The 24,209-nt window shown below is 43.6% G+C and overlaps 4 protein-coding genes across 4 annotated transcripts in view; all 4 read right to left on the reverse strand.

Moving 5' to 3' along the window:
• Positions 1–24,209, reverse strand: part of LOC136056703 (scale keratin-like) — a 211,789-nt gene that overhangs the window by 73,652 nt on the left and 113,928 nt on the right. The gene's annotated exons all lie outside the window — the stretch shown is intronic.
• On the reverse strand, positions 721–1,819 carry LOC136056669 (feather keratin 2-like). The gene is made up of 2 exons (XM_065748963.1): positions 1,794–1,819; positions 721–1,472 (listed from the first exon to the last, which is right to left on the reverse strand). The coding sequence occupies exon 2, from the start codon at positions 1,449–1,451 to the stop codon at positions 1,155–1,157; it is 297 nt and encodes a 98-aa protein (XP_065605035.1). The 5' UTR covers positions 1,452–1,472; positions 1,794–1,819; the 3' UTR covers positions 721–1,154.
• Positions 6,973–8,058, reverse strand: LOC136056741 (feather keratin 4-like). The gene is made up of 2 exons (XM_065749070.1): positions 8,029–8,058; positions 6,973–7,710 (listed from the first exon to the last, which is right to left on the reverse strand). The coding sequence occupies exon 2, from the start codon at positions 7,687–7,689 to the stop codon at positions 7,393–7,395; it is 297 nt and encodes a 98-aa protein (XP_065605142.1). The 5' UTR covers positions 7,690–7,710; positions 8,029–8,058; the 3' UTR covers positions 6,973–7,392.
• LOC136056723 (feather beta keratin-like) lies at positions 9,754–10,799 on the reverse strand. The gene is made up of 2 exons (XM_065749042.1): positions 10,770–10,799; positions 9,754–10,476 (listed from the first exon to the last, which is right to left on the reverse strand). Exon 2 carries the CDS (start codon positions 10,453–10,455, stop codon positions 10,165–10,167), a length of 291 nt encoding a protein of 96 aa, XP_065605114.1. The 5' UTR covers positions 10,456–10,476; positions 10,770–10,799; the 3' UTR covers positions 9,754–10,164.

The raw sequence follows: 24,209 nt of genomic DNA on the forward strand, positions 1-24,209 counted from the left end.
TTTGGAGAGGTCCAGTGGTGCAGCTCCAGAAACACTTCCCTTCAGTGCACAGTGATGTGATTGTAAGGACTCCACAATCCATTGTGCTCACTCCATTTCTACACTCTCAAGCGCATACAACCAATACCACAAATGTTGTCCGTGTCCTCAGATGTGAGAAGATATGCTCTGAGATTCTAGATTATGCTTTGAGGCATTATACTCTACCTGATCAAGATGTATGCGTAAAAAAATCAAAGTAAGGCTCAGAATTCATCAGTGTTTTCCTCACTTTGACTATTTTTTTACTCTCTCAACAATTTGAGGATTAGGTAGATGAGTTTGGAGGTGGGATGTGCAGAGAAATCCTCTTTGACCCATAACGTTTAGCCAGAGCTTTGCATCTTTGTGTGCTGGCCTCACAGAAATACATTCTGAAAATTAAAATTTTGGCTTCATCAGCTGAAAGACACTAGGAAACACTTACTTCCTTGTGTATACAATTTTCTGAGAGTACCTGGACACTCTTGGTATATCCTGCAAAACTAAATACCCGTACATCTCTCCTGCTCCCCTCTAGCATTCTTGTGCCTTGAAGATAACATAATACTCTTTGTGGAAAGGAGGTCCGGTTAGGACCAGAAGTACTCACTCTTCTCTTTCCTAAAATATCACATCAACCCCTAGACAATTTATCAGTCTTCCCAACATGGAAAGAACACAAGGAGACTGAGATTACAATGCAGAGTATCATTTATTGAGTTTGAAGACAGAAATAAAGCACTGTGTGATGGAAAGGATCAGGCACCGGCTGCTATGAGGGCAGCTGGTCCACAGACACCTATTCACCAGAATGGGATGCAGGTCTTCCTCCCTCACATGGAGAGAGGGAGAAGAAGCAGGGTCCTCTGTACTTGCTACAAGATAAACCCAAGGCAATGAAGAGCTGGACACAAGATGAAGTGGTGATGATGAGATGAAAGCATAAGAAGAAGACATCTGCTAGTCATGTTCCTGGACAGAAAAAGCTGGCAACCTAGCATCTCTCTCAGACTTGCAGGAGAGGGCATGGGTGCTCAGCCCATCTAGAAACACTGGCCAGCAGCACTGTCTTCAGTTCAATGCCTGGCTTTGGGCTTCCTGGGCAATGGGCTCATGGCACATGCACCTCATCCTTAGCAGGGCAGGTACCTCCTGCCAGAGAACCGGCTGCCCAGGCCAGAGAAGCCAAAGCCACCAGAGGAGATGGGCACTCCCTCCTCACTTAGGATGCTGCCAACAGTAGCAGAGGTGCTGGAGCCCACGGCGGTGTTCTGGGGGAAGGAGCTGAGGATGGGTCCGGGCAGGGTCACCACCACAGGAGAGGGCTGGATCACAACCCGGGAGTCCTGGCCATGGCTCACACTGACCTCGTTGCAGCTGCTGGCCAGCGGGGTTGGGCCAAAGGAATGGCACTGTCTGTAGCAGGACATGGCTGAGGGATGGAGGTCGACCTGGAGAGAGGACAAGAAAAACACAGGCAACATGAACATCAGCCTGGAGGCCTGCTACCAACAGAGGAGGCCCAGGCTTGGTGCTAGGACAGGCAGTGTGGAGACGGAGACAGATTTGCAGTCCAGGCCCACATGAGATCCAACAGAGACAGCCCGTTGTCTTCTCCTACTTTCCCAACACTGGCATGCAGAACAGAGATGGTTAGAGCACCATGAGCAGGGAACGCTAACTCCATACTTTTCAAGGAGGTATCAGCTCAGCAGAGGAGAGAATAACGACGAGAAGCAGAGAAAGATGAGAATGAGAACACTGCAGCTCACCTTGTTCACCAAGATGGAGAAGGCAAGAGAAGTGGATGAAGGAGCCTGGTGCCAGATGGTCTTTTATACTGGCTTAACGCGCTCCAGGCACAGAGCATGCTTTGGACACATCTGTTTACAAACAGCTCATCTTTCATGCAAAATACTGACCTTTACAGAAATCGTTGTCTTTATTAATTTCTAGTAACGCTACCGATTTGTTTCCCATCTCCTGTCACACCCATTCTATCATTCACATTCCTCTCAAGTGACTGCACTGCAGTTCAAAATATTTCCAGGTATATCCACACGTTGGCACAAGCAGATGATACAGCCAGTGACAATAACTTTCTCAGCACTCCAGGAGATGTCAGACTGTGGCTCGGGGGCAGTGATTTAACACGGTCTCAATGATTGGGGATCTTCTTCCCCTAACCTTGAAGCTTCAGGCTGATCTTCAGTGTCTCAAGGCCAGTATCCTCATTCTATAACTACGTTTACTCACACTCTGATAAAATCACCATTCCAGTCAGGGCACTTCTGCTCTTGGATTTGAGAATCTCTATCAAATTAATTACTGCCCTTGGCAGGAATGGCTCTGGCTCTTCTTGGCCACTTCCCTCCTTCATACCAGGCCTCCTGAAATAGCATAGTAACAAGAATAGCGAATGTAGAGTATTGCCCTCCAATGTCACCTTGCTCAAGACCTCTCCTAATCTAGAGGGAATCCCAAAGACAATGGCACACATAGGCAAATGATAAGTTTCTATCCACCTGCCCATGTCTTTGTCACAGCATGTGCTTTGGCTGTCCAGATTGATGGTCCAGAAGGCACAAACAAATGCTTGGTAGGATTTCCACTGAACACAGTACCTTGTTCAAGAGCTCCATGAGCACTCTCAAAGACAGATGAATGAACAACGGCACCAGAGGTTGCCCTGTAGTTATTGGAGGCTGGATCAGAGTGACAGGAGCAAATCAGGGGCTGGGGAGGAAAAGAGAGTGGGAAGGAGGACTAAGAAAATTTGGTAGCGCACCACTCCTCAGGCTCCTCAGCTTGAGGCATGTGTGGAAGGACAAAATGAACCCTGGGTTGGGTCCTCCACAGCCACAGCCTGTTCAGCACTGAATGAGAATTTTGGAGTAGTCGTGTGTGCAGCTCCAGAAACACTTCCCTTCAGTGCACAGTGATGTGATTGTAAGCACTCCACAATCCATTGTGCTCACTCCATTTCTACACTCTGAAGTGCATACAACCAATACCACAAATGTTGTCCGTGTCCTCAGATGTGAGAAGATAAACTCTGAGATTCTAGATTATGCTGTGAGGCATTATACTCTACACGATCAAGATGTATGTGTAGAAACAAATCAAAGTGGGGCTCAGAATTCATCAGTGTTTTCCTCACTTTGTCTTCTATGGGACTCTCTCAACTTTGAGGATTACTCTAGATGAGCTTGGCGGAGGGATGTGCAGAGGAATCCTCTTTGTCTCGAATTCTCCAGTCAGAGCTTTGCCTCTTGGCACTGGCCTCACAAAAATACATTCTGGCAATTAAAATGTTAGCTTTTTCAGCTGAAAGACACCATGAAGATCTTACTTCCTTGTGTGTATAAATTTGCGAGAGTACCTGGACAGTCTTGGCATATCCTGCAAAATTAAATACCTGTTCGCTTCTCTCCTGTTCCCCTGCGGCACTCATGTGCCTTGAGGATAACATAATACTCTTTGTGGAAAGGAGATCCAGTTAGGACCAGAAGTACTCACTCTTCTCCTTCCTAAAATATCACATCAACCCCTAGACAATTTATCAGTCTTCCCAACATGGAAGGAATACAAGGAGACTGAGATTACAATGCAGTGTATCATTTATTGAGTTTGAAGACAGAAATAAAGCACTGTGTGATGGAAAGGATCAGGTCCCGGCTGCTATGAGGGCAGCTGGTCCACTGACACCTATTCACCAGAATGGGATGCATGTGTTCCTTCCTCTCTTGGTGAGAGGCAGAAGCTGGGCCATCTGCAGTTGCTACAGGATAACCCCAAGGCAAAGAACAGCAGGCTCAATAATGATTCCTGATGATGAGAATAAAATGAGAGAAGCGAATTGCTGACAGGAAATGCTGGCACCCTGGTTTCCCTCTCAGACTTGCAGGAGAGGGCATGGGTGCTCAGCCCATCTGGAAACACTATCCAACAGCTCTGTCTTCACCTCATCCTTAGTAGGGCAGGCATCTCCTGCTAGAGAACCGGCTGCCCAGGCCAGAGATGCCAAAGCCACCAGAGGAGATGGGCACTCCCTCCTCACTCAGGATGCTGCCAACAGCAGCAGAGGTGCTGGAGCCCACGGCGGTGTTCTGGGGGAAGGAGCTGAGGATGGGTCCGGGCAGGGTCACCACCACAGGAGAGGGCTGGATCACAACCCGGGAGTCCTGGCACTGGCGCACACAGGGCTCGTTGCAGCTGTTGGCCAGAGGGGTTGGGCCACAGGGACGGCACAGATCGTAGCAGGACATGGCTGAGGGATGGAGGTCGACCTAGAGACAGAACCGGCAAAACACAGACAGCGTTAGCAACAGCCTGGAGGCATTCTGATTTTGAGGAGAGGCATAGGCTGGAAGCAGGGGTAGGCAGTGCATTGGCAGAGTGGGCTTGTCAGTCCAGACCCAGAAAACCTTCAGCAGAGGATCCATGCCCAAAGCTTTCCCCACCTCCCCCCACATTCTCTATCAGAGCAGAGCTCGTCTGAGCACAGCTATGCAGCAAGGCTCACACTGAAGTTTTCAAGGAGGAATCCACCAAATGGAGGCCAGAACAGCAAGAGGAAAAGCAGAGAAAGAGAAGTCAGAATCAAGAGAACGTCACTGCAGCCCACCTTGTTCACCAAGGAAGAGAAGGCAAGAGAAGTGGATGAGGGAGCCTGGTGCTGTATGGTCTTTTATACTTGTCAGTACTGCCCAAAGACACAAGGAACTATTTGTACTTGTAATGTGTTTACCAACAAGGTCATATTTTATGCTGAGCTTCCTAATTATGTAAATAGTTTGGTTGTTTGTTTTCCCTGCATTGCTTCCTTTATATTTCCATTTTCATTACATTCCCAATCCCTCATGCAGCTTCCTTTGGAGGTACGATATTACAGGCCAGTATTTCCATTGGTAATTACACTAAAATCAAGCAGCCATTTTACAAGTCAGAATGCTGCCATGATTTCAGGTGACATCAGCATTTTACCCTTCTGAGGTATGCTTTTATGCTTTGTTGTTATGAATGTGCTTGTTTTGTTTACTTTTTTTTTTTCATTATAAACACATGATTAAAGAGCAGAACTTTATCCAAGGACTCGCCAAACCCATCGCTCTCAGTGCCTCCAAGGACTTCTAAGCTTTCTTAGGCATCATTTTTACAGCAGGGAGAATGCGCTGCCAGGTGTTTCAAACTCTGTGTGATATGTCACTGCACTCTGTCAAACTAGCCTGTCTGCTTTGCCTTTTCACCTCCTTCAGCATTGTCTGGTGATCCCCAGTCAGCAGACAATGCATATGTCAGGAAAAAAATGATGTTTCTCTTCCAAAGTCAGTATTAGCTAGATTCTGCTGCTAACTTAAAGAAAAGAAACCTTAACAGGAACATTCTATTTCTTGAAAACTCCTCTTTCTTCATCCCCTATTTCCTCGTGCCTGTTTTGCCCTTACATCTTAACACACAAACAAACACAGTAATATTTCCAGGATGTACACACACCCTCCCAGAAACAAATGAGGACTGAAGTGCCACCAAGAGCAGCTGAGACAGCAGCAGATATCAGGGCCACCATGTGGACATGTGCCAAAGGAGGACATCAAGCTCTATGAAGCGTTTACCTGAGATGGCACATGCCCAGAGGGAGTGACTGCCCAGCGTACAATACCTGACATCCACCCCTCAGGCCCTGGCCAAGCCTTCATTCCACAGTGTGGACTAAATGCCCTACACAATTACAGTAGGACTCTACCAGATACAGGCAACTCTCTAATCACAGAGGCAAACCAGATTTCTTATTCAGGAAGATGAAAGGAGCTTCTAGGACGACAGGATATGTTCATTTAAGCAAATCTCCATTCAGAGTAAGTCCTTAGTGTGACTCCAAAATAGCATCTCTGCATGTAGAAGAAACATTTTCTTTATAGCTTAAGAAATTTTAGTCATCCTCAAACTTTATGGAACATCAGTGTCCTATCCATATTGTTTTCATTAAAAAAACCCTCAACAAGCAAAATACTGCATGCAAAAAAGTGCTTTTCTACCACCCCTCCATACTCCCCAACTCAGATCCACATGCTGAGGGTATACAAAAGACCGCAAACATATTACAACACCCTGATTTCTCAGACTGCATGCTAAGGGTGCTATCTTCTATTCCTGGGTGTATATTTTAACATGAATTGTATTCAGTATAAGGCACAGATTGCCTTAAAAGCACAAAGCAGAGTGGATTTTTACTGAGCCTACTAAGCAGAGACACATGGGCCTTTTAGATGGTTGCTGACTGTAAGTTAGGATAGTAGCCATCAAATATGGGCATCTGGAATAGAAATATACTTTTGTCAAGAGGTTACAGCACAAGAGCAGACTCTCATTGTACTTGAAACAGGACTACAGAGCCAGGGGAAAAGGACAGTCCATGGAGTAATAGAGAAGAGGAGGAGGTTTTGAGAAGAGAACTGAACATAGGAGCTAAACTCTGTCATTAGAAAGATGCCCTGGATGCCAGCTTATCTCTTTGACTCTTTTTGGACTCTCTGTACTTTGAGGGTTTTTCAGGTGCTCTTTGGTGGGATGGGAAGAGAAATATGTTTAGAGTGGTAACATAGCATCAGAGCATCAACCAGAGTACTAGCCTCAAAACCATACAATCCAGCAATTCAAATGTTTGCATCAGCAGCTGAAAGACAAAATTGAAACCTTGCTTGTTGTTCTATAAATGTAAATTTGAAGGAGCATATGGAAACACTTGGTGGACCTTGCAACTAATAAACATTACTCTGGCTCTCAACCCATTCACAATGTCATCTCCAACATCCATCTCCAATACTCAAGGCAGGAAGGAGGTCCAATTAGGACAATAACCATTGACAATTTCCACAGGAGGGCATTACATTTTCCCCTACACAGCTTGAGTGAATATCCCAACAGGAAAGAAACAAGAGGAGACTGAGATAACAATGCAGCATAAAATTTATTGAGTCTGAAGGTAGAAAATAAAGCAATGCATGGTGGAAGGGATCTGGTCCGGTCTAAACTAAAGCAGGTGGTACTCAGCCATCCCTTCACCAAATTGGGATGTACATATTCCTCCCTCACATGGTGAGAGGGAGAAAAAGCAAGACCATCTCAACTTGCTTCAGGATGAACCCAAGGCACAGGACAGCAGGAGATAATACGGACTCATGATGATGAAAAGAAAGTAGAAAAAGAAAATGATATCTGAGGGCCATGTTTCCAGACAGCACAGGCTTTGCAGGAGAGCATGAGGGTGCACAGCCCATCTGGAAACACCGGCCAGCAGCTCCGTTCTCAGTCCGGTGCATGGCTTCAGGCTTCCTGGGGCAATGGGCTCATGGGACATCCATCTCATCCTTAGTAGGGCAGGCATCTCCTGCTAGAGAACCGGCTGCCCAGGCCAGAGAAGCCAAAGCCACCAGAGGAGATGGGCACTCCCTCCTCACTCAGGATGCTGCCAACAGCAGCAGAGGTGCTGGAGCCCACGGCGGTGTTCTGGGGGAAGGAGCTGAGGATGGGTCCAGGCAGGGTCACCACCACAGGAGATGGTTCAATCACCACCCGGGAGTCCTGGCACTGGCGCACACAGGGCTCGTTGCAGCTGTTGGCCAGAGGGGTTGGGCCACAGGGACGGCACAGATCGTAGCAGGACATGGCTGAGGGATGGAGGTGGACCTGAAGAGAGAACAAACAAAACACAAACAGCATGAGCAGCAGCCTGGAGGTCTGCTCACCAAGGGAGGACACCCAGGCTGGGAGCAGGGACAGAGCAGGCACAGAGAGAGGCTTGGCAGTCCAGATCCTCAAGAGACCAAGCAGAGACAGCCCAAAGCCTTCTTCCCCCTCTCCCCCCACACTGGCAAGTAAAACAGACCTGGTGGGAGCACCATCAAGGAGCACACCAAGGTCTGCACAGAGGCAGAGACTCAGTGGAGGCCAGGAGAGCAAAAGAAGCAGAGAAAGAAGAGTGAGTAGAAGGCCACTGCAGCTCACCTTGTTCACCAAGGAAGAGAAGGCAAGAGAAGTGGATGAGGGAGCCTGGTGCTGGACCAGCTTTTATACTGATCTGGACCGCCCCAGGCCTACAGCTACCATTACTGTGAGATACCCAAGCTCATTGTGTATGCAAAACTTGGGAATTAAGTAAATAGGGACACTGATTTTTCTTCCCTGCAATTCTCCCTTTTCATTTAACTTTTCATGACATACGCATTTTGCCACAGCAGTTCCTTTCAAGTGACAGGATTAGAGACCAAAATTTTTCCATTGGAAATGATACATCAGCACTAGCAAATGATGCATCCAGCAGTACGCAGTATCCAACTACAGCATTTGATGCCAACCTCACACCCTCAGGGGCCTTGCTTTGAAGATTTAAAAAATGAATGCCTCATGTTGCCTTCCAATGCTAAAATACAAGTCTTCAAAACGTTCTCCTATGACAGAAGTAGATGCCACCATTGCTTTATATGTCATCTAACTCTGCCAAAGTTAACTATGTGCTTGCAGTCAGGTTGGATATATCCTGTTCTGTTTTAAACTATCCTCAATTTAACTTCAGGAGAAATTCACATGTTCTTTGACTTTCTCTCATTTACTTGTGCAGCTTCCTGCAGCCCACAACTGACTGCAAATGGCTGTTTGAGGAGAGATCATTCTTAACACACCACCAAAGGCCACTGTTGTGGACTCAGGACTGTTCCTTCTCTTCAAGGCTTTCAACAACTTCTGCTTTGAAACTGCATGCAAATTCAATAGCAATCACTAAAAAGGCTTGGAAACTTCAGCTTCCTACAGGAAGCCTAAAATCACCACCAGCTGCAGTTGCCCAAGAACATCAGCAAGATGCCTGTGGATGCAAGTAGATGTCAGGATCTCCACATGCATCTCATGACTCTCACACAGTTTTCCATGTGGAAGTCCCACAGCCATTGCACAGAACTGCTGTCTGTCCAAAAACCCCCTGGTGCCCTGCAGCACCCTGCTCCCCTGAGCATGTGCTCCTTCCCTCCCCTGTATGAGCTTTTTAGCACACTTTGCTCCAGCTCAAAGCAGCTCATGACTGTCAGCAAATACTGTATTTCCTGAGGGGTTTCCTACACAGAAAGGCTCAGGGCTTTTGCTCACACAAGCTGCTGGTCATAGAAGACATAGCTTTCAAGCACAGTGAAAAGGCTTCACAGGGCTTCCCACAGCATCTGGTACAGCAGGAGAGCTTCCCCTCACTGCCTCTAACAAGACTGGGAGGCACAGACTAAAGCATCACTTCTGGAGGACAGGATGGATTACATGGGAAGAACTACCCAGCTTATTCTTCCCCTGCAGAAGCAACCATCACATGTGGTGGAGTGAGACACAATAATACAGGCCACTGCACACAGGGGCCAGGTTGTGTCCCTCCCTAATTCCAATGGTCTCACAGTTTGGGGCAGGAGAGCTAAAAGGTACAGTGAAAGCAAACGCAATTTCTTACTTCCTCATACATTCAAGGATCAGACACTGAATTCCTAAACACCTTCAATTCACAGTTGCAGCTCAGTGGTACTACAAACACAGGCAGTGACTGTGCAGCAGTTTTCCATTGCTAAGGAATCAGAAAGTGGGGTGTAGGCATAACAGGAAGATCTGACAGCAGAACTGAACTTTACCCACCAGAACATCACATTTCACCTTGGAGAGCATGGTTGGGCAACCCAGTAATGAAGAATCACAAATAGATTACAATGCAGCATAAATTTTATTGAGTTTGAATATAGAAAAAAAAAAAAAAACAAACAGTGCATGGCAAAAGGGATCTTACACCCCTTCACCAAAATGAGATGTATATTTTTCTCCCTCATACAGTGAGAGAAAAAAGAAGCAGAGCCATCTAAACTTGCACCAGGACAAACCCATGGCACAGGACAGCAGGAGACAAGGACTCGTGGTGATGAGAAGAAAGCAGGAGAAGACATCTGCTGGCCATGTTTCCAGAGAGCTCAAGCTAGCACCCCAGCTTCCCACTCAGATTTGCAGGAGAGTGCATGGGTGCTCAGCCCATCTGGAAACTCTGGCCAGCAGCTCTGTTCTCAGTCCAGTGCATAGTGCTGGGCTTCCTGGGCAATGGCTCATGGGACATCCATCTCATCCTTAGTAGGGCAGGCATCTCCTACCAAAGCGGCCACCCAGGCCAGAGAAGCCAAAGCCACCAGAGATGGGCACACCCTCAGCACTCAGGATGCTGCCAACAGCAGCAGATGCTGAGGATCCCACAGCGGTGTTCTGGGGGAAGGAGCTGAGGATGGGTCCAGGCAGGGTCACCACCACAGGAGATGGTTCAATCACCACCCGGGAGTCCTGGCACTGGCGCACACAGGGCTCGTTGCAGCTGTTGGCCAGAGGGGTTGGGCCACAGGGACGGCACAGATCGTAGCAGGACATGGCTGAGGGATGGAGGTGGACCTGGAGACAGAACAAGCAAAACACAAACAGCATGAGCAGCAGCCTGGAGGTCTGCTCACCAAGGGAGGACACCCAGGCTGGGAGCAGGGACAGAGCAGGCACAGAGAGAGGCTTGGCAGTCCAGATCCTCAAGAGACCAAGCAGAGACAGCCCAAAGACTTCTCCCATCTCCCCCCAAATTGGTGGGAGCACCATCAAGGAGGAAGACTCACACCGAAGTCTCTCACTGCAGGCCAGGAGAGCAAGAGGAGAAGCAGAGAAAGAAGAGTGAGTAGAAGGCCACTGCAGCTCACCTTGTTCACCAAGGAAGAGAAGGCAAGAGAAGTGGATGAGGGAGCCTGGTGCTGGACCAGCTTTTATACTGATCTGGACTGCCCCAGGCCTATAGTACCTGTTTCTCTTGTAATTTCTGTACCAACAATGTGCTCACCCTATATGCAAATCACACTCCACTAGAGACACAGTGCTTGGGATTGATCTTTGCAACACTCCCCCTTCATTTCCTTGCTAAAGGCATACCCATTCCTCCTCTGATCCTTTCATTTTATCTTCGCTAATGTTGCAAATGAGATCTCAAGCACAGTACTCTTTAGTCTCATCATTTGTACATTAATGGTAAGCTATTTGCAAAGCAATATGGTTTTCCTTCTCTCTGTCATTTAATCATTGGCTTGTCTTTCATGGGGCCATTCAGAAATCAGAATGATTCCAGACTCATCCTAAGTTGGTACAAGACCTGAAAAAATGCATTATTTGCACAACAAATTTCCAAGTCTTTTTTTTTTTTAAGTCTAAGAATTGATGCACACATCACATATTTGAAATATATTTTACAGAGAAACTTTTGTTTTGTTTTTTTTTAGCAAAACAACCAGGTCACATCTCATCCCTATAATGCAGACCCTTGGTTTGTGCCTCTTAAGAGATGCTGATTTAGGAATTCAGCATAGCAAACAAGCTGCTTTTTAAAGCAATCCAAGATTATTCTACAAAGCATTTCTCTATTGAAATATACTTCTCAGTATCCAGTGCTGGATATTATTGGGTATGGACTATTGAACTAGTTGTTTCCCATGTCTAATTAGAGGTGTATTATGCTAAGTTTTTATGTATAGGAATAACAATTTTGTAAGCAGAACCTCCACTTATGTTATTCAGACACCTCTCTCATAGGAAAGAAATTAAACCAATTTGCATCACATGAGAAAATGGCATCCATGTAATTGCTTGGACACATATTTTGTTGATTTATTACCATACCAAAACACTGGAAAACAAATGCTTCATTAAGGTGGTGTACCAGACAATCACTTCTATTAGACTGAAATAATTAGAGTTGGTAATTTTGGCTTAAGCAAATGACGAAAAATGAAGAATGTCTGAAACAATAACTTTTTTTCACCACTGTAGGAAACATTTCTGAGAAGAGTTTCATTTTGGTTACGAAAATGGTGCCAAATTCATGACATCTGCAGCAAAACAAGAGTTCAGCTGTCTTATGAAGGGATCAAAATTATTTACCTAGCAGTAGTACTACCAAATATCACATCCCATGATGTTATTTGACGATTATTACTCTAAGAGTTCAGTCAGTAATCAGGCTCACTCTCATTCTGAACAGATTTTACAACTATAAAACAGGAAGAAATCCACGGGGAATGAAGCCCGTGACTATCACAAAGGTGAAATAAGCTATCAGTTCTAGGAAATGTGTGTATATAAGATTTCCTTCTGAAAGGGTATACTTTACTTAAAATAAAGTTTTCTGCCTAGCAATATCACCATCTCAATCTTTCATTTACCTCCATTACACCTTTAGAAGCCACCGAGGTGTGTCTGCCTGCAGATCCCTGGGGCTGTGCAACGAAACTGAAGCTTCTCCTTCAGCTTCTTTAAAGAACTAACCTTCAAAGTTAGTCCCAAATATTCATTAATGGTTGAGACATAAAGTACACATACTATGTAAATATTCCTTATATGACAAAATTTAAACAGGTATGTCACTTGGATAATAACTTCAAATTTGGGAGTCATGGTTACTCCCCAGGCAGACAGTATTTAACAGCTTCAGAAACCAGGGTTATTAAACTTTTTAATGAAAAGTAGTTTTGTGTGTCATAGTAGCAGCATTTATAAAACTTCTGGAGCAGATCCTCAGCCACTCTGAATTCTTCTGACTATGTAACTCAGCAGCACCAGGCAGTAAAATAAAATTGAAATGTGCTTTTTTGGAGACCACCAATACAAACCAGCCACTCTCCCAAGCATCAGCCTGCTGCTGCACCTGTTGCCACTTCAAAAATGTGTTTTATACAAACTCTGTCACTTATTGCTTCTCTCCTTCTGCATTTCACCAGCACATCCATCTCAGTGAAAAGTTATTTCCTCAGGTCTGCTAGGAGAGGACAAATTAAAGATGTTTACCTGCAGAGTTGGAGCCGTACGTCTGCTCCAGCTTCACAGTTCACACCCAGTGATCCCACAGCAAGTGGGCTCCTCCTGGTCTTAGCAGGAAGGGTTGGAGACTTTTCCTTCCATTGAAGTCTGAAATAAAAGCAATTGTAACGTACTAATGTGCTGTCTAGACAAGCTGTTTTATCAATATTATTTTTTAAATGGTTCTTTCTAGCCTTCCTCACCCTTTCTGATGGGTAAAGTGTCTTTCCTCAAAGCTCTGGTTGGCCCCTGGGATGCTCACTTGGGTGCTGACCCAGATTAAGGGGGTCTGTCAGCAAGAATCAGGGTAAAAAGCTGCAGCCACCACTTTTTTCCTTCCCCTGCACAGCTCATCTTTGTGGCAGAAGCTGCAGACAACAGCTCCCAGGAGGAGCTCAGCAGGGAAAGTGCCCCACGTACCCTGAGATCTGCCCTCCAGATTCCCCATCCAGAGTTGTTTACCTTCTACTTTGCTGGCTTTTCTAATAGAATGGTAATATATACTTTTTTTTTCTCTCTCTGCAAATCCCTTCTTAATTATAAGGTGTGTTGGAGAGATCCCTGGGGCAACAACTCTTATCAGGAAGCTCTGTGGCCTCCTTAGATCAAATGTCATATCACAGGTATTCATTAATGATTTATATATGCAGAGTGCAGTGCTATTATACTTAAAATATGGTTCTGGCTTCAGACACCCATGAATTGAGCAACAGCATCCCTTCAAGATAAACAGATCACAGTCACGCATGTCATTCCAATGATCAGCTCTAAATCAGGTCAGGATTTCTTGCTTCATAATGCAATTTCTTCCCAACTCTGCATTCACGCTAAAACCCATTCACACCTCAAATATTCTCAAATATTCTCCAAAAGATGTAGGTCAACTCCACTCTTACTATCTATGACAGATTATCTTCCCTTCTCATAAGTATATTTTGATGACTAGTTACTTCATGATTTAAATCTGGAGCCATTCAGATGTCTTGTTTTCCAGGCAAATGATTTCTAAAAATCTGTACTGGTTAAAGCACTGTGACTTAATCAGGAGCAATTTGGGCAAAGTTTCCATCCTGTCTCCCAGGATGTCACTTAACAGTTTTCACCTGACTCCAAAGAGACTTTGGGGATCTCAGAGGAAAGATTACGTGGAATCACCAGATCCTGCATGAAGCAATACCAAAGACACGGCCATAAAATAGGACAGTGCCCTCTGTCATTGGCCATGCCTAAGGACCCTAGGTGCTTGGGGAGAGTGAGCACATATGATGTGATAAATAGGGAAAAGGACTTTATATTTTCTCTGTTCCCTCATCCCAGGAGATCCACATCCTGCCCTCGAGACCAGTGGCATAATCTGGTAGCAGACAGCTGTATGGACAAAGCTGATGAGCCAGGATGACTCTTTCTCTCTCATAATGCTGGGATTACATTTGTAGTTGGGTGTGAAAAACTCCTTGCAGGTTTGATGTACCAACTCCTGAACTATGCAAGTCAGACTCTTTGGACGAAGTGCTGAAGGTAAGGTGGCTGGGGATCTCTCTCATGAGAGATGGGGAGATTCTAGCATAAAAATTGTTTATGCTCTGCTGTCTTTCTCTAAAAACTATTCAATTTCCTTAGTTGTTGGTATTCTTTTTTTTTATTATTTAATATAACTAATTCAATCCCTTATTCTCATCTTCTGAATTATTCCTGTGAAGTAAATGACTTTGTAAAGATCCCAGAGCGACAACAGCTATTAGAAGCAGCCCGCAGAAGTTTCAGATTAAAGGATTTTTATGAACTTTGCAAACCCTCATTAATGATTTATACATGCAAAATACTTATTATCATATTTTAAGTATCCAGCACGATTGCAGCATTTTAAAGCAAAGTTACAAAGTCACCCTGAAATAGATGTCAAGGTTATTAATATACATTCTCTAGCTATGTGTTAAGGTGCTTGCATCACCTGCATTTTTGGTTGCTTCCCATGTGAGAAGTAGCTTCACACTGTTGGCAGGGCTCTCAAAATGGCAACTGCAATCACTCTGCAGGGCAAACCTGAACTTTCTCATACCTGGAGTCACCAGAAAAACACCTGCTTGCTCGCTGCGTATGTCTGAACAGGGAAGAACGATTTGTAAGAATGCACAATCTTTCCTTCTGTTTATATTTTGGGAAGGGGACTCAGAAAGAGCTGATGCATTCACGTACTCACAATGAAAAAGGAGCAACAAAAATGAACATTCCTCAGTTCCAGGGGCTGTTTCCAAACTCAGGAGAATGACTCAAAAAAACCCAAAACCAACAAAAAATGATTTAAGGGCTTCTACATCCCCAAGGAAAGAAAGCTGCAGGCAGAATATGAATCCCTCTTCTATTCGAGTGCAGCCCAGCACACATGAGCAGGTAGAAGTAAAAACCTAGGTAGATAAATACAAACCTCAAGTACAAAAACTACATAAACCCTTCAGTTTAGAAGCATTTCAACAACATAAGCTTCTCATTTCTCTGCTTATTCTTCCCTTTGTTTGCTTTGCTTTTCTCTCTAACTATTCTCTTCAGGAAAGCACACGAATCCATGATCAGACAGTTCTTCCTTTTTTAGCCAACTATCACCTAAAGGATGACTTCTGGTGTAGATTTTCATTAAAGGGATTTCTTTTCATTAGAAATCATTATCCCAGAGTCATTAACTCCCAGGCATCAGTAATTGCAGTTTTCTTAAATGACAGCTCAGGTTTCAAAAAAAAAAAAAACAAACATAAAAGCCACCATAGATTTTAACTGGAGATTGCATCCCAAATACTTCAGAGAGCTTTGAAAAGCTTCACACCTTTTTCTGTTCTATGAAAAAAAGAATTAATGCTCACTATTCAAGTAAAAAAAATAACACAGACTAAGTCTCCAGCCTTATTGAAAAGCCTTATGCTTCAGTCTGAACGAGTTTACCTTCACACAGGCAGCATTTATAAACCTCTTGGACACTTATTCCTTCAGATTCAATGTCAGAGCTCTTTTCTCTAGAAACAGACACCTCAGAGAGAAGGGTGCTCAGTTACACAAACCACTGAGTCAGTCATGGCCACACACAAAGCAGACACCTTTGAGACTGATGTTTTTTTGCACTAAATCCTCACTTTTATTGTTGAAACAGCACAGTACAACGCAACTCTGAGGGGTACTCTCGGGGCACCTTGATTTATTAAAATGTGGTCTGTGTTTACTTCCTGGCTGCCATGCATTTCCTATGTTAAAACTGGGGAAGTCAATTCAGGACGCGTCAAAAAATTGCTAACTGCGCTCTTCTCTGCTGACAGCCCCTCCCTTAATCCCTGTGCATTAAAGTTGCATCTGTAAAAGAGATAATAATCCCTTCTCCTTTGTTTCTCAGGTCTAATCAGTTCCAGTGTTTGTTGTTCAGTGCAGGGACTTGTCCTTTGTTTGCCCAGTGCAATGCAATCTCAGTTAAGACGTGAAACAGTTGCTGGAATTCCAATTATAAATATGATAAAAGCCGATGAGGAAAGCCTGTTTTACTCCAGGCTGTTCCATTCATTCACCAAGTGACCTCTGGTGATTCATTTAGCCTCTGTGCTTCACTTTATTAAACCTAGATAATAGCTAGAATTAAAATTGGCTCAAGGCAATGAAAACTGAGCTGCGAGGGAAGCACTGGGTACCTTTTAACACAGTGCCCCAAACTGCAAAGAAAGTAATAAAAGTCTCCAGGATTCCCACGATGTAATGTGACACAAAGCACTGACCTACCCTGGGACAGTCCAGGAGAGAATGAGAAGACATGAAGGATGAGCAAAGTTGGAAGCTAAGGTTTTTGTGCCATTATCTCCCTATGCTGTTACTGAGGGTCACATCCATTTGCCTGAAGCAATGGCAAGCAAAGCCTCTGTGGGGCACCATGCTGCTTCAGGCAATGTCCAGGGCCATATAATGTTCTGGGAAAGCCACTGCTCTGTGTGCTCCTCCACACCAACACCATGGGCTCTCGCACTAGCAGGCTCCACACCTGCACTATCACCAGAGGAATTCCTCTTCTTCACCAACAAAAAGTTGATGGGCACCTGCATTCATTAAGGGACCTTCAGCATACAATAACTCTCCCTGCTCTGAACAGCACCATTGCTGTGTTACAGTTGGCTAAAAATAAAAAAAATGCCTTTTTACCACCAGTAAGTTTTTCCAGGTTTGGCTTACGAGCAGCACACTGTGTAAATTCTGCATTAGCACAACCAGTCATTCTCCCTGTGGTCCAGCTGCAACCATCAGAATTGTAATAACCAGATTTTGAATGAGTCTACCAAAACATATGTGGATCTCCATACATGTGTGTGATTCCATACCTACAGCACTTCAGATGGATGAATTTCAATGCACAGCTGTGATCTTATGTAGTCCCTCTTTGACAAAGCAGTGCTTAGGCAGATTAATTATACAGGTAGATTTTTAGGACATCCACAATTTCCTTCATCCCCCTCTTGCCAAAGCATTCAGAAATCCTAATTCTAATTAGAAATCAACTCTTCCCTCCTCCATTTATTACTAAGGTCCTAAAAAATATATTCTGGGTAGGAGATGATAAAAACAAATATGGGGGGAAAAAACCAACAATACAGAACTAAGGATTAAACAGAAATCCACTTTTTACTCCAGATTTGCCACCTTCTGGCAGAAGAGAAGTGCCACTGCACGCGTGACACTTGCAGTCAACAGCAACACAAGAGTCAGTCAAGAAACAGAGCTCTTGATCCGCACAATATTTGCTTTCCATGAATAGTAGCAATATCTCACCTTTGTTATGCAGGAGGAACAGGTAATCTTTTTCTCCCCATAGCCTCAAGCAGACATTTGATTTTGAAATAAGTTAGACAAATGAGGGCAAACCCTCTAGTAACTTCAAGACCCTTCTGTCAACACTATCACTCCCCTTTGTATTCCAAGTGTAGATGAACCACCCTCACCAACAGTGACATGCCTGACCTTGAGAACTGGGAGGGAGGGTTTCTTTGGCTTTTACTATTTCCTAAAGCTTTCTTCCACATGAAGCTATAGGTAGCTTGGGATGGTGTTCACAGGGGTCCCAAGGTCAAAACGTTTACAGGGACTCCTGACCAGAACTAAAGATTAACTGGTTCCCAGTCATTCATGCAGATAAATCATTGTGTGCATATGTTAATGCAACACACTGAGTCCTATTGTTCTGCTGAAGTGTGTTCCCCAGCATGCAAATGAACTCTGCCCTTGCAATAAGATTTTAATTAAGAATACCTTTTATGTAATTTTATTTGAGAAAACAAAACACTCAACTGTTTCCGATTTATGAGTTGCTGTGTCAGGTGAATGACACCAAAAACACTCCCATCCACACCAACTTCTCCGAAAGTCATAGAAAGCAAAGGCTGGATGGAAAGACCAGTTACAGAGCACAGCGCAATCTCCTGCAATCTTCCTTTCCTGTAGTACTGCCCTTTTCAACCTAGTCCAAAAACTATTAAAAAAAAAAACCAAAACACACAGTCTCATGATTCTCCGTGACTTCATTTTGAGTCAGTGACAAAAAATGTGGGTGACATCTACCTGCCTTTAACTGCAATGAAAGCAAAGAAGCCAAAGCCAATCTACATGCTCCACTTCAGTCCTATGCAACCTCTGTTTGTAAGGACTGAAGTTGATGTTAAATAATAGAGGTTTTTTCCCCAGAAATCAATCTGAGATGGTCAGTCTCATGGGAATTTGGCTATGGACATTAGTTCTTCCCCTTAACCATGAATATTCACATAACAGCTTCAAGTCACACTGTAATGCATTTCAGACGTAAATTCTCTTCTGTGCTGCACAGGAGTGCAAATTTAGTAAAAGAAAATAAAACTCTGTTCCCTGACACCAAGTGCTACTGCTGATGCTCCTTTCAGTTTCTTTCAGATTGAGGTAAATAAATGAAGGCTTGATCAAGTCATAATATAACTGAAATGTGGTTAATGGAGTCTATCTAGTTCTTTTTGACCCATGAGATGTTGAAGTGAATCCTGCCTGCAGGGTGTAGCAGCACGTTAGTACACTGCGTGAAGATCCAATAGCCAGCAAACAAACAGCAAGCAAAACAGTTTCATTACTTGCAGAAGTTATGCATGCAGCAAACTTTGTTTTGCAACTAATTAAGACTTCATGCAAAAAGGGTGTCACATCCTCCAGGCAATTTGACTAAGTGTATAAAAGCATTTGCTACGTAGAACTCTCCTAATCACTTTTCTTAAACTCTTCTCCTTGGTGATCCGGGTAAGTCAATTTCAAATCAATTACTTATTGCTATCTAAATATTAATCAAAGGATAGATTAAACTTAGGAAGCAGTAAGGGGATGTGCTTCCAGAAATATACTTTGTTGTTTAAGTCAACTGAAGTTTTATACTTCAGAGGTGAATGCTGGCATTTGCAAATGAAGTTAGCATTCAGGCCAACAGTTCATTTAGACTGGGAATATAAGATTCCCTCAAAACTCTAGGAAGTCTCCATTTCATACTGAGAAGCTTTTTTTTTTAATACTGTAAGAACTGACACATTATAAAATTGTTTAATATTTGTGCAATGCTCTCACTTTCAGCTGTTTTCAAAGACAGTAATGTCTTTTGTCTTTTAACAGTTGAAGAAAAAGCCTATGGAGGCTGGAGCTCAGATTTTCCTATTAAAAAGACACTTTACTACTATTCTTGTTTAAGATATCTTTTAAACAGCATGAACTACAAATCCAGAAGGAACATACAAGTGTTCCCTCTTCCCCTTGCGCACGGGCACCTGACCACTTAAATCCAGCTCCTCAGCTGCCAAAACCTTCTGTCATTGTCTTTTCCTTACCTTTAAGTTAGGCACAGGGGCAATTAGCAAAAGCTGAAAATGCAGCCATGAGGATGGGAGAAGACAAAGAATTAAAACAAGACATTTAGATGAAGAAAATTCAGGGGAGATTTCTTGTCTTTCTCCTGCAGAGTCACAGTGTAAAAGTTGAGATTGATGTGGATCTTTCTGCTTAATCCCTTCCACATCAGTTTCATGCTGATAAAGTGAAGAAAATTATCACTTCTCCCTCACTTTGTTTGCAGTGCCTAATTAGTGTGGGCACAATTCAGGGCAAGGACTGCTTGTCAATCTATAATTAAACAATGCCCAAGAAAATCTGCCCTCGATATCAGGTATGGTTTTAAAAGCTGTGTGGTTTCAAATATAAGATACTGTAATCTGAATGATAAATAATGGGACTAATAAAAGATGGGTGGATCTCCATCCCAGTTCTGACTGTTCCACTTCTAACCATGTGAGATGAGGTAACTCACTTCATCCTATGCTTTGGTTTTGCCAGTGCTGAGGATTGAAATTGTGGTTCTAACGTAGAGTTGAGTTTGGGTTACGGCTTTCAACAAGGTTGAACAGGCAGTAGGAGAGAAACGACAGCGCAACAGGTTAAAAATCCTGATAAGTAATAAACATTTTAGGCTGAGAACAACCACCGTCTAGAAAGTATCAACAGATACTGAAACAATGAAGTTAAAAATGGCTACTTATGGAGAAGACAGAAGCCAACACCCATCAGTTACCTAAAACTGATGCCATGCCACTAAAATCCATGTCTCAATTCTCCTTTTATCAGCACTCAGTCCACAACTCTTTCTTCCTGAAATCCTGGCATCCAATAGATCAGCTTCCCACTGGACTGACAACCACCTTTTTCCCCCCTCCCTTCTCCTGTGTTTCAGGTCTGGATCCATCCCATGTCGCCCTTCGACGAGTGCTGCCTGCCACCAGGGGTGGTATGCCCCGAGCCCTTCGCCGTCACCTCCAATGAGACCTGTGTCATAAAGTACCCCGACACGATAGTGGACATAGTGGAGCCCGACCAGCCACCGTATTCTGTGATCTATCCAGGCCCAACACTCACCACTTTCCCTCAGCGGACCATAGTGGGAACTACTGCACTCTTTGATATCAGAAACTTGCTTGGTTCCAGGGGATCTCTTGGGTTCAGGGGCATGTGTGGTTCTGGGACAGCATGTAATTCAGGATTATCATTTTTTGATTCAGGAAGCGGTAATGCTTTGTCTCCTCACTTCTCCAAACCATTTTGGTTTACAACTTGTAGGCCAGCCTAAATCCATGGATATCCGTGCTGGATTAAGTAAAAACCAGAACTGAAAAGACAGATCACGACTAAGTTTATGGATGATGGATTGTAGAAGTGCTGAGCTCCCACAGTTCCCAGTGGAGTCAGTAAGGGAATGGCTTCCTGGCACTAAACCTGCATGAGGACTAGGATTTCCAAACCACAAGAAATTGAGAATTTGTTATTGATCTTATTCAAAATTTAGATGAAAAAGAGTTCTCCAAAAAACAAGATTTTCAAAAATAAATTTCTGAATAAATTCATGCCAACACTGACATTTATGATCAATCTCTCTTGGGAAAAAAAAAAGTGTAAAATAACTTCCTAAAATTATACAACTGAAAATCTTGGGATCCAAAATTAAATTTTTAATCAAAATTGATATTCACTTGTATACTTTGCTGAACCAGGATTTACCATCAATAATAATAATAATCAGCTCTTGCCATTTCTAAGTTTTCCTTACGCTTTACTTCTGCTTAGAACCATAATGCATAATGTAATGGTTTAACAGCTTATTCCTCTACTTATATGAGCTTATATCTCATTTGATGCAAACCAGGGCAAAGCAAAATGAAACCCAACCACCTCAAGTATCTATAATAGCAGATTTCATTGTAAAATATTCATGATTAAAAAATAACAACAACCCATGCAGCACCTTGTAACTGGAGATTCATTGTAGACCCTCATGAAGTCCTGGAACTCTTCTGCTTATATCCTATCCATCTCATTTTGCACATGTATACTCAGCTTCTCGTTTGCATTAAACATTATGATGCAGCATGCACTTTTTGGTTTTCCTTTCCCCCCCTCCCTTCCTACACTCTATTTTTGAATACTCCTGAGTGCCACCACTGGCAGCTCCCACCGACTCGATCACCACCCAATACTTAGCAACCTTTGCATTTTTTAAAGCATCCATCCCAAATGCACTGTTGGATGGAAGAACAGTGCTGCCATCTCTAGAAGGTGCTGTGCACTGGGCAGCACCAAAGCAGATTGCAGAAACCCACCCAGCCCTGCACCATCCCCTACATTCCCTACCAGGCGGTCAAGAGCACAGACACATGAACAGCAGATGCACATTATCCAATTCTTAACTGGAGCACTACAATGAGTTCCCCAGGCAGCTGTCGAGCCTATTCCCTAAAAAATAAGATAAAGTCCTCAGCTGAGCACTTGGAGGTGGCAGCAGCACTGCAACACTCTCTCCAGGTCACTTTGCTGGGACAGCTTGCGCAAAAGGAGCCTTCAACCTGGATACGTGCAACCTAATGGTGCAAAGCAAACAACAGTTGGCCAACACTCAATAACAGCTAGAACTAATGAGCTAATAGACTAAGCATTAGGGAGCTGAAGAGGCTGGGCAGGGGAGTGATCCTGCTTTTAATTGACTACGCTCTGTGAGTTGAAAGGATTAACACCTTCTTCCTACCTATGCTTCCAAAATATTAAAGAAACAGGACAGATATAAGGGGATGACTTGAGGCTAGGCCTGTGGGCAAAAACCCATGAAAAATGACATCAAAATGCACACCCTGAAGTCAGAGACAAATGCTGCTGCCTCACAAGATTTTAAAGTGGACATCTCTTCCCCCAGTGTAATTTCCAACAGCCTTCCCCATACTAATCTACTCAAGTTCTTGGAGTCTGCTAATTAAACCTGCAGCTTTAACTTCCATCAATTAGAGCAACTGCTGATGGATCCTTTCAGTAATAGCACATATCCCTGAAGTTTCCAGTATTTCACAAACATTAATTATGTTTGTACACAAGCAGTGTTGTGAAACTCAGCATATGCCTTCACATTTTGACATCCAGATGTTGAGTAACATCCGCACTTTAGAAACTAATGCAAGGACTGCAAGCAGCACTTTGCAGGTGAAAAACTGCAAAATGATTATCTCACATTTCATTTTAACCAACTCTCTTCTCACATACTACCTGCAGCTTTTTCAAGAGCATGGGGCAAATCCCAGGACAGTGGCATCCAGACAGTGGCATCCCTTGCTCTCTCTCCCCTTCAGCAGCCCAAAATGCATTATGCTCAGTATAAATTGGGCATGAAAACAACATTTTTGTGTGTTTGGAGTATCACTGCCCTGTAGCAGCCCAGTCCAACAAACCCATCTCCTCTCAAAGGGTCCCAGAGGCAAAACCATTCTCTGGTAAACCACCAAATGCCCTCAGGGAAAGAGTTTCAAAATACTTCCTCAGTTCTTTTGTGTTGATTTACATAGGCAAAGCACCTACTATAAAAATCAATCATTTAACTCAACTTAAATGTCCCAGAACCAGATCTTTACAACTGTCTTTACTATTTATCTGGATCAGACAATCCCAATATTAAACCTTGAATGTGCAAAATGATTTTATTCATTATATCAAACCTTCCCATGTGGCAAACTCCACATTCCTGATTCTCTTCAACTTCTTCTGCTTCTGTCCCATCTTCTATGCACAAGAGGAGAATAGCTTGCTCCATTTGCTTTGCATTCTGCTTTTCCTCTATTTATCAACTTATACATGCCTTATCCCTAGTTTCTAGGCTGCCCTCTAAAGGAACCTTTAAGCAATAACACCTTCTTACATCTATTTTAGAAGACAAAGCTTCAAATTAATTTTTTTTTAAACAAAACACCTAAAATGTGTTCGAGATTTTTTTTCCATGCATAGCAACAAAGCAGACTGAACCACATCTCATCAGACAACACTCAAATATCAACACTAACATCACATTAAAACATGCACAAAAACTTCATTTATGATACTGCTAATGCAGTCGTTTCCAACCCCAGAGCTCTGAATACTTTGACTTCCATTAACAGACAAGTCCCCTCTTCCCTCTCCTAGAGGAGTGTGGGGGACACTGGGACCAGAGGTCCACGTGCTGGGCAGCATTTCTTACCCTGTAACCATCTCTACTCTAAGATCAGTCAGAGAGGACATCAGATGACTTGCACTGGATTAAGCTGCTACGCCCACAGATTGCTGAAAGTACCTTCTCCATTCTCCTGTATAATTTGTTTACGTTCCTGTGGTTTGATCCCGATTAAATGACTTCAGGTTTCCATGCCATAAACTGTCCTTAAATTCTGAGGTGAACGTGTGGGATCCCCCTGGGGGAAACATTCACTTGTTAA

The sequence above is a fragment of the Cyrtonyx montezumae genome, unplaced genomic scaffold, assembly GCF_038088225.1.
Source record: "Cyrtonyx montezumae isolate F1298 unplaced genomic scaffold, pur_monq_1.0 scaffold_57, whole genome shotgun sequence".
NCBI lineage: Eukaryota > Metazoa > Chordata > Aves > Galliformes > Odontophoridae > Cyrtonyx > Cyrtonyx montezumae.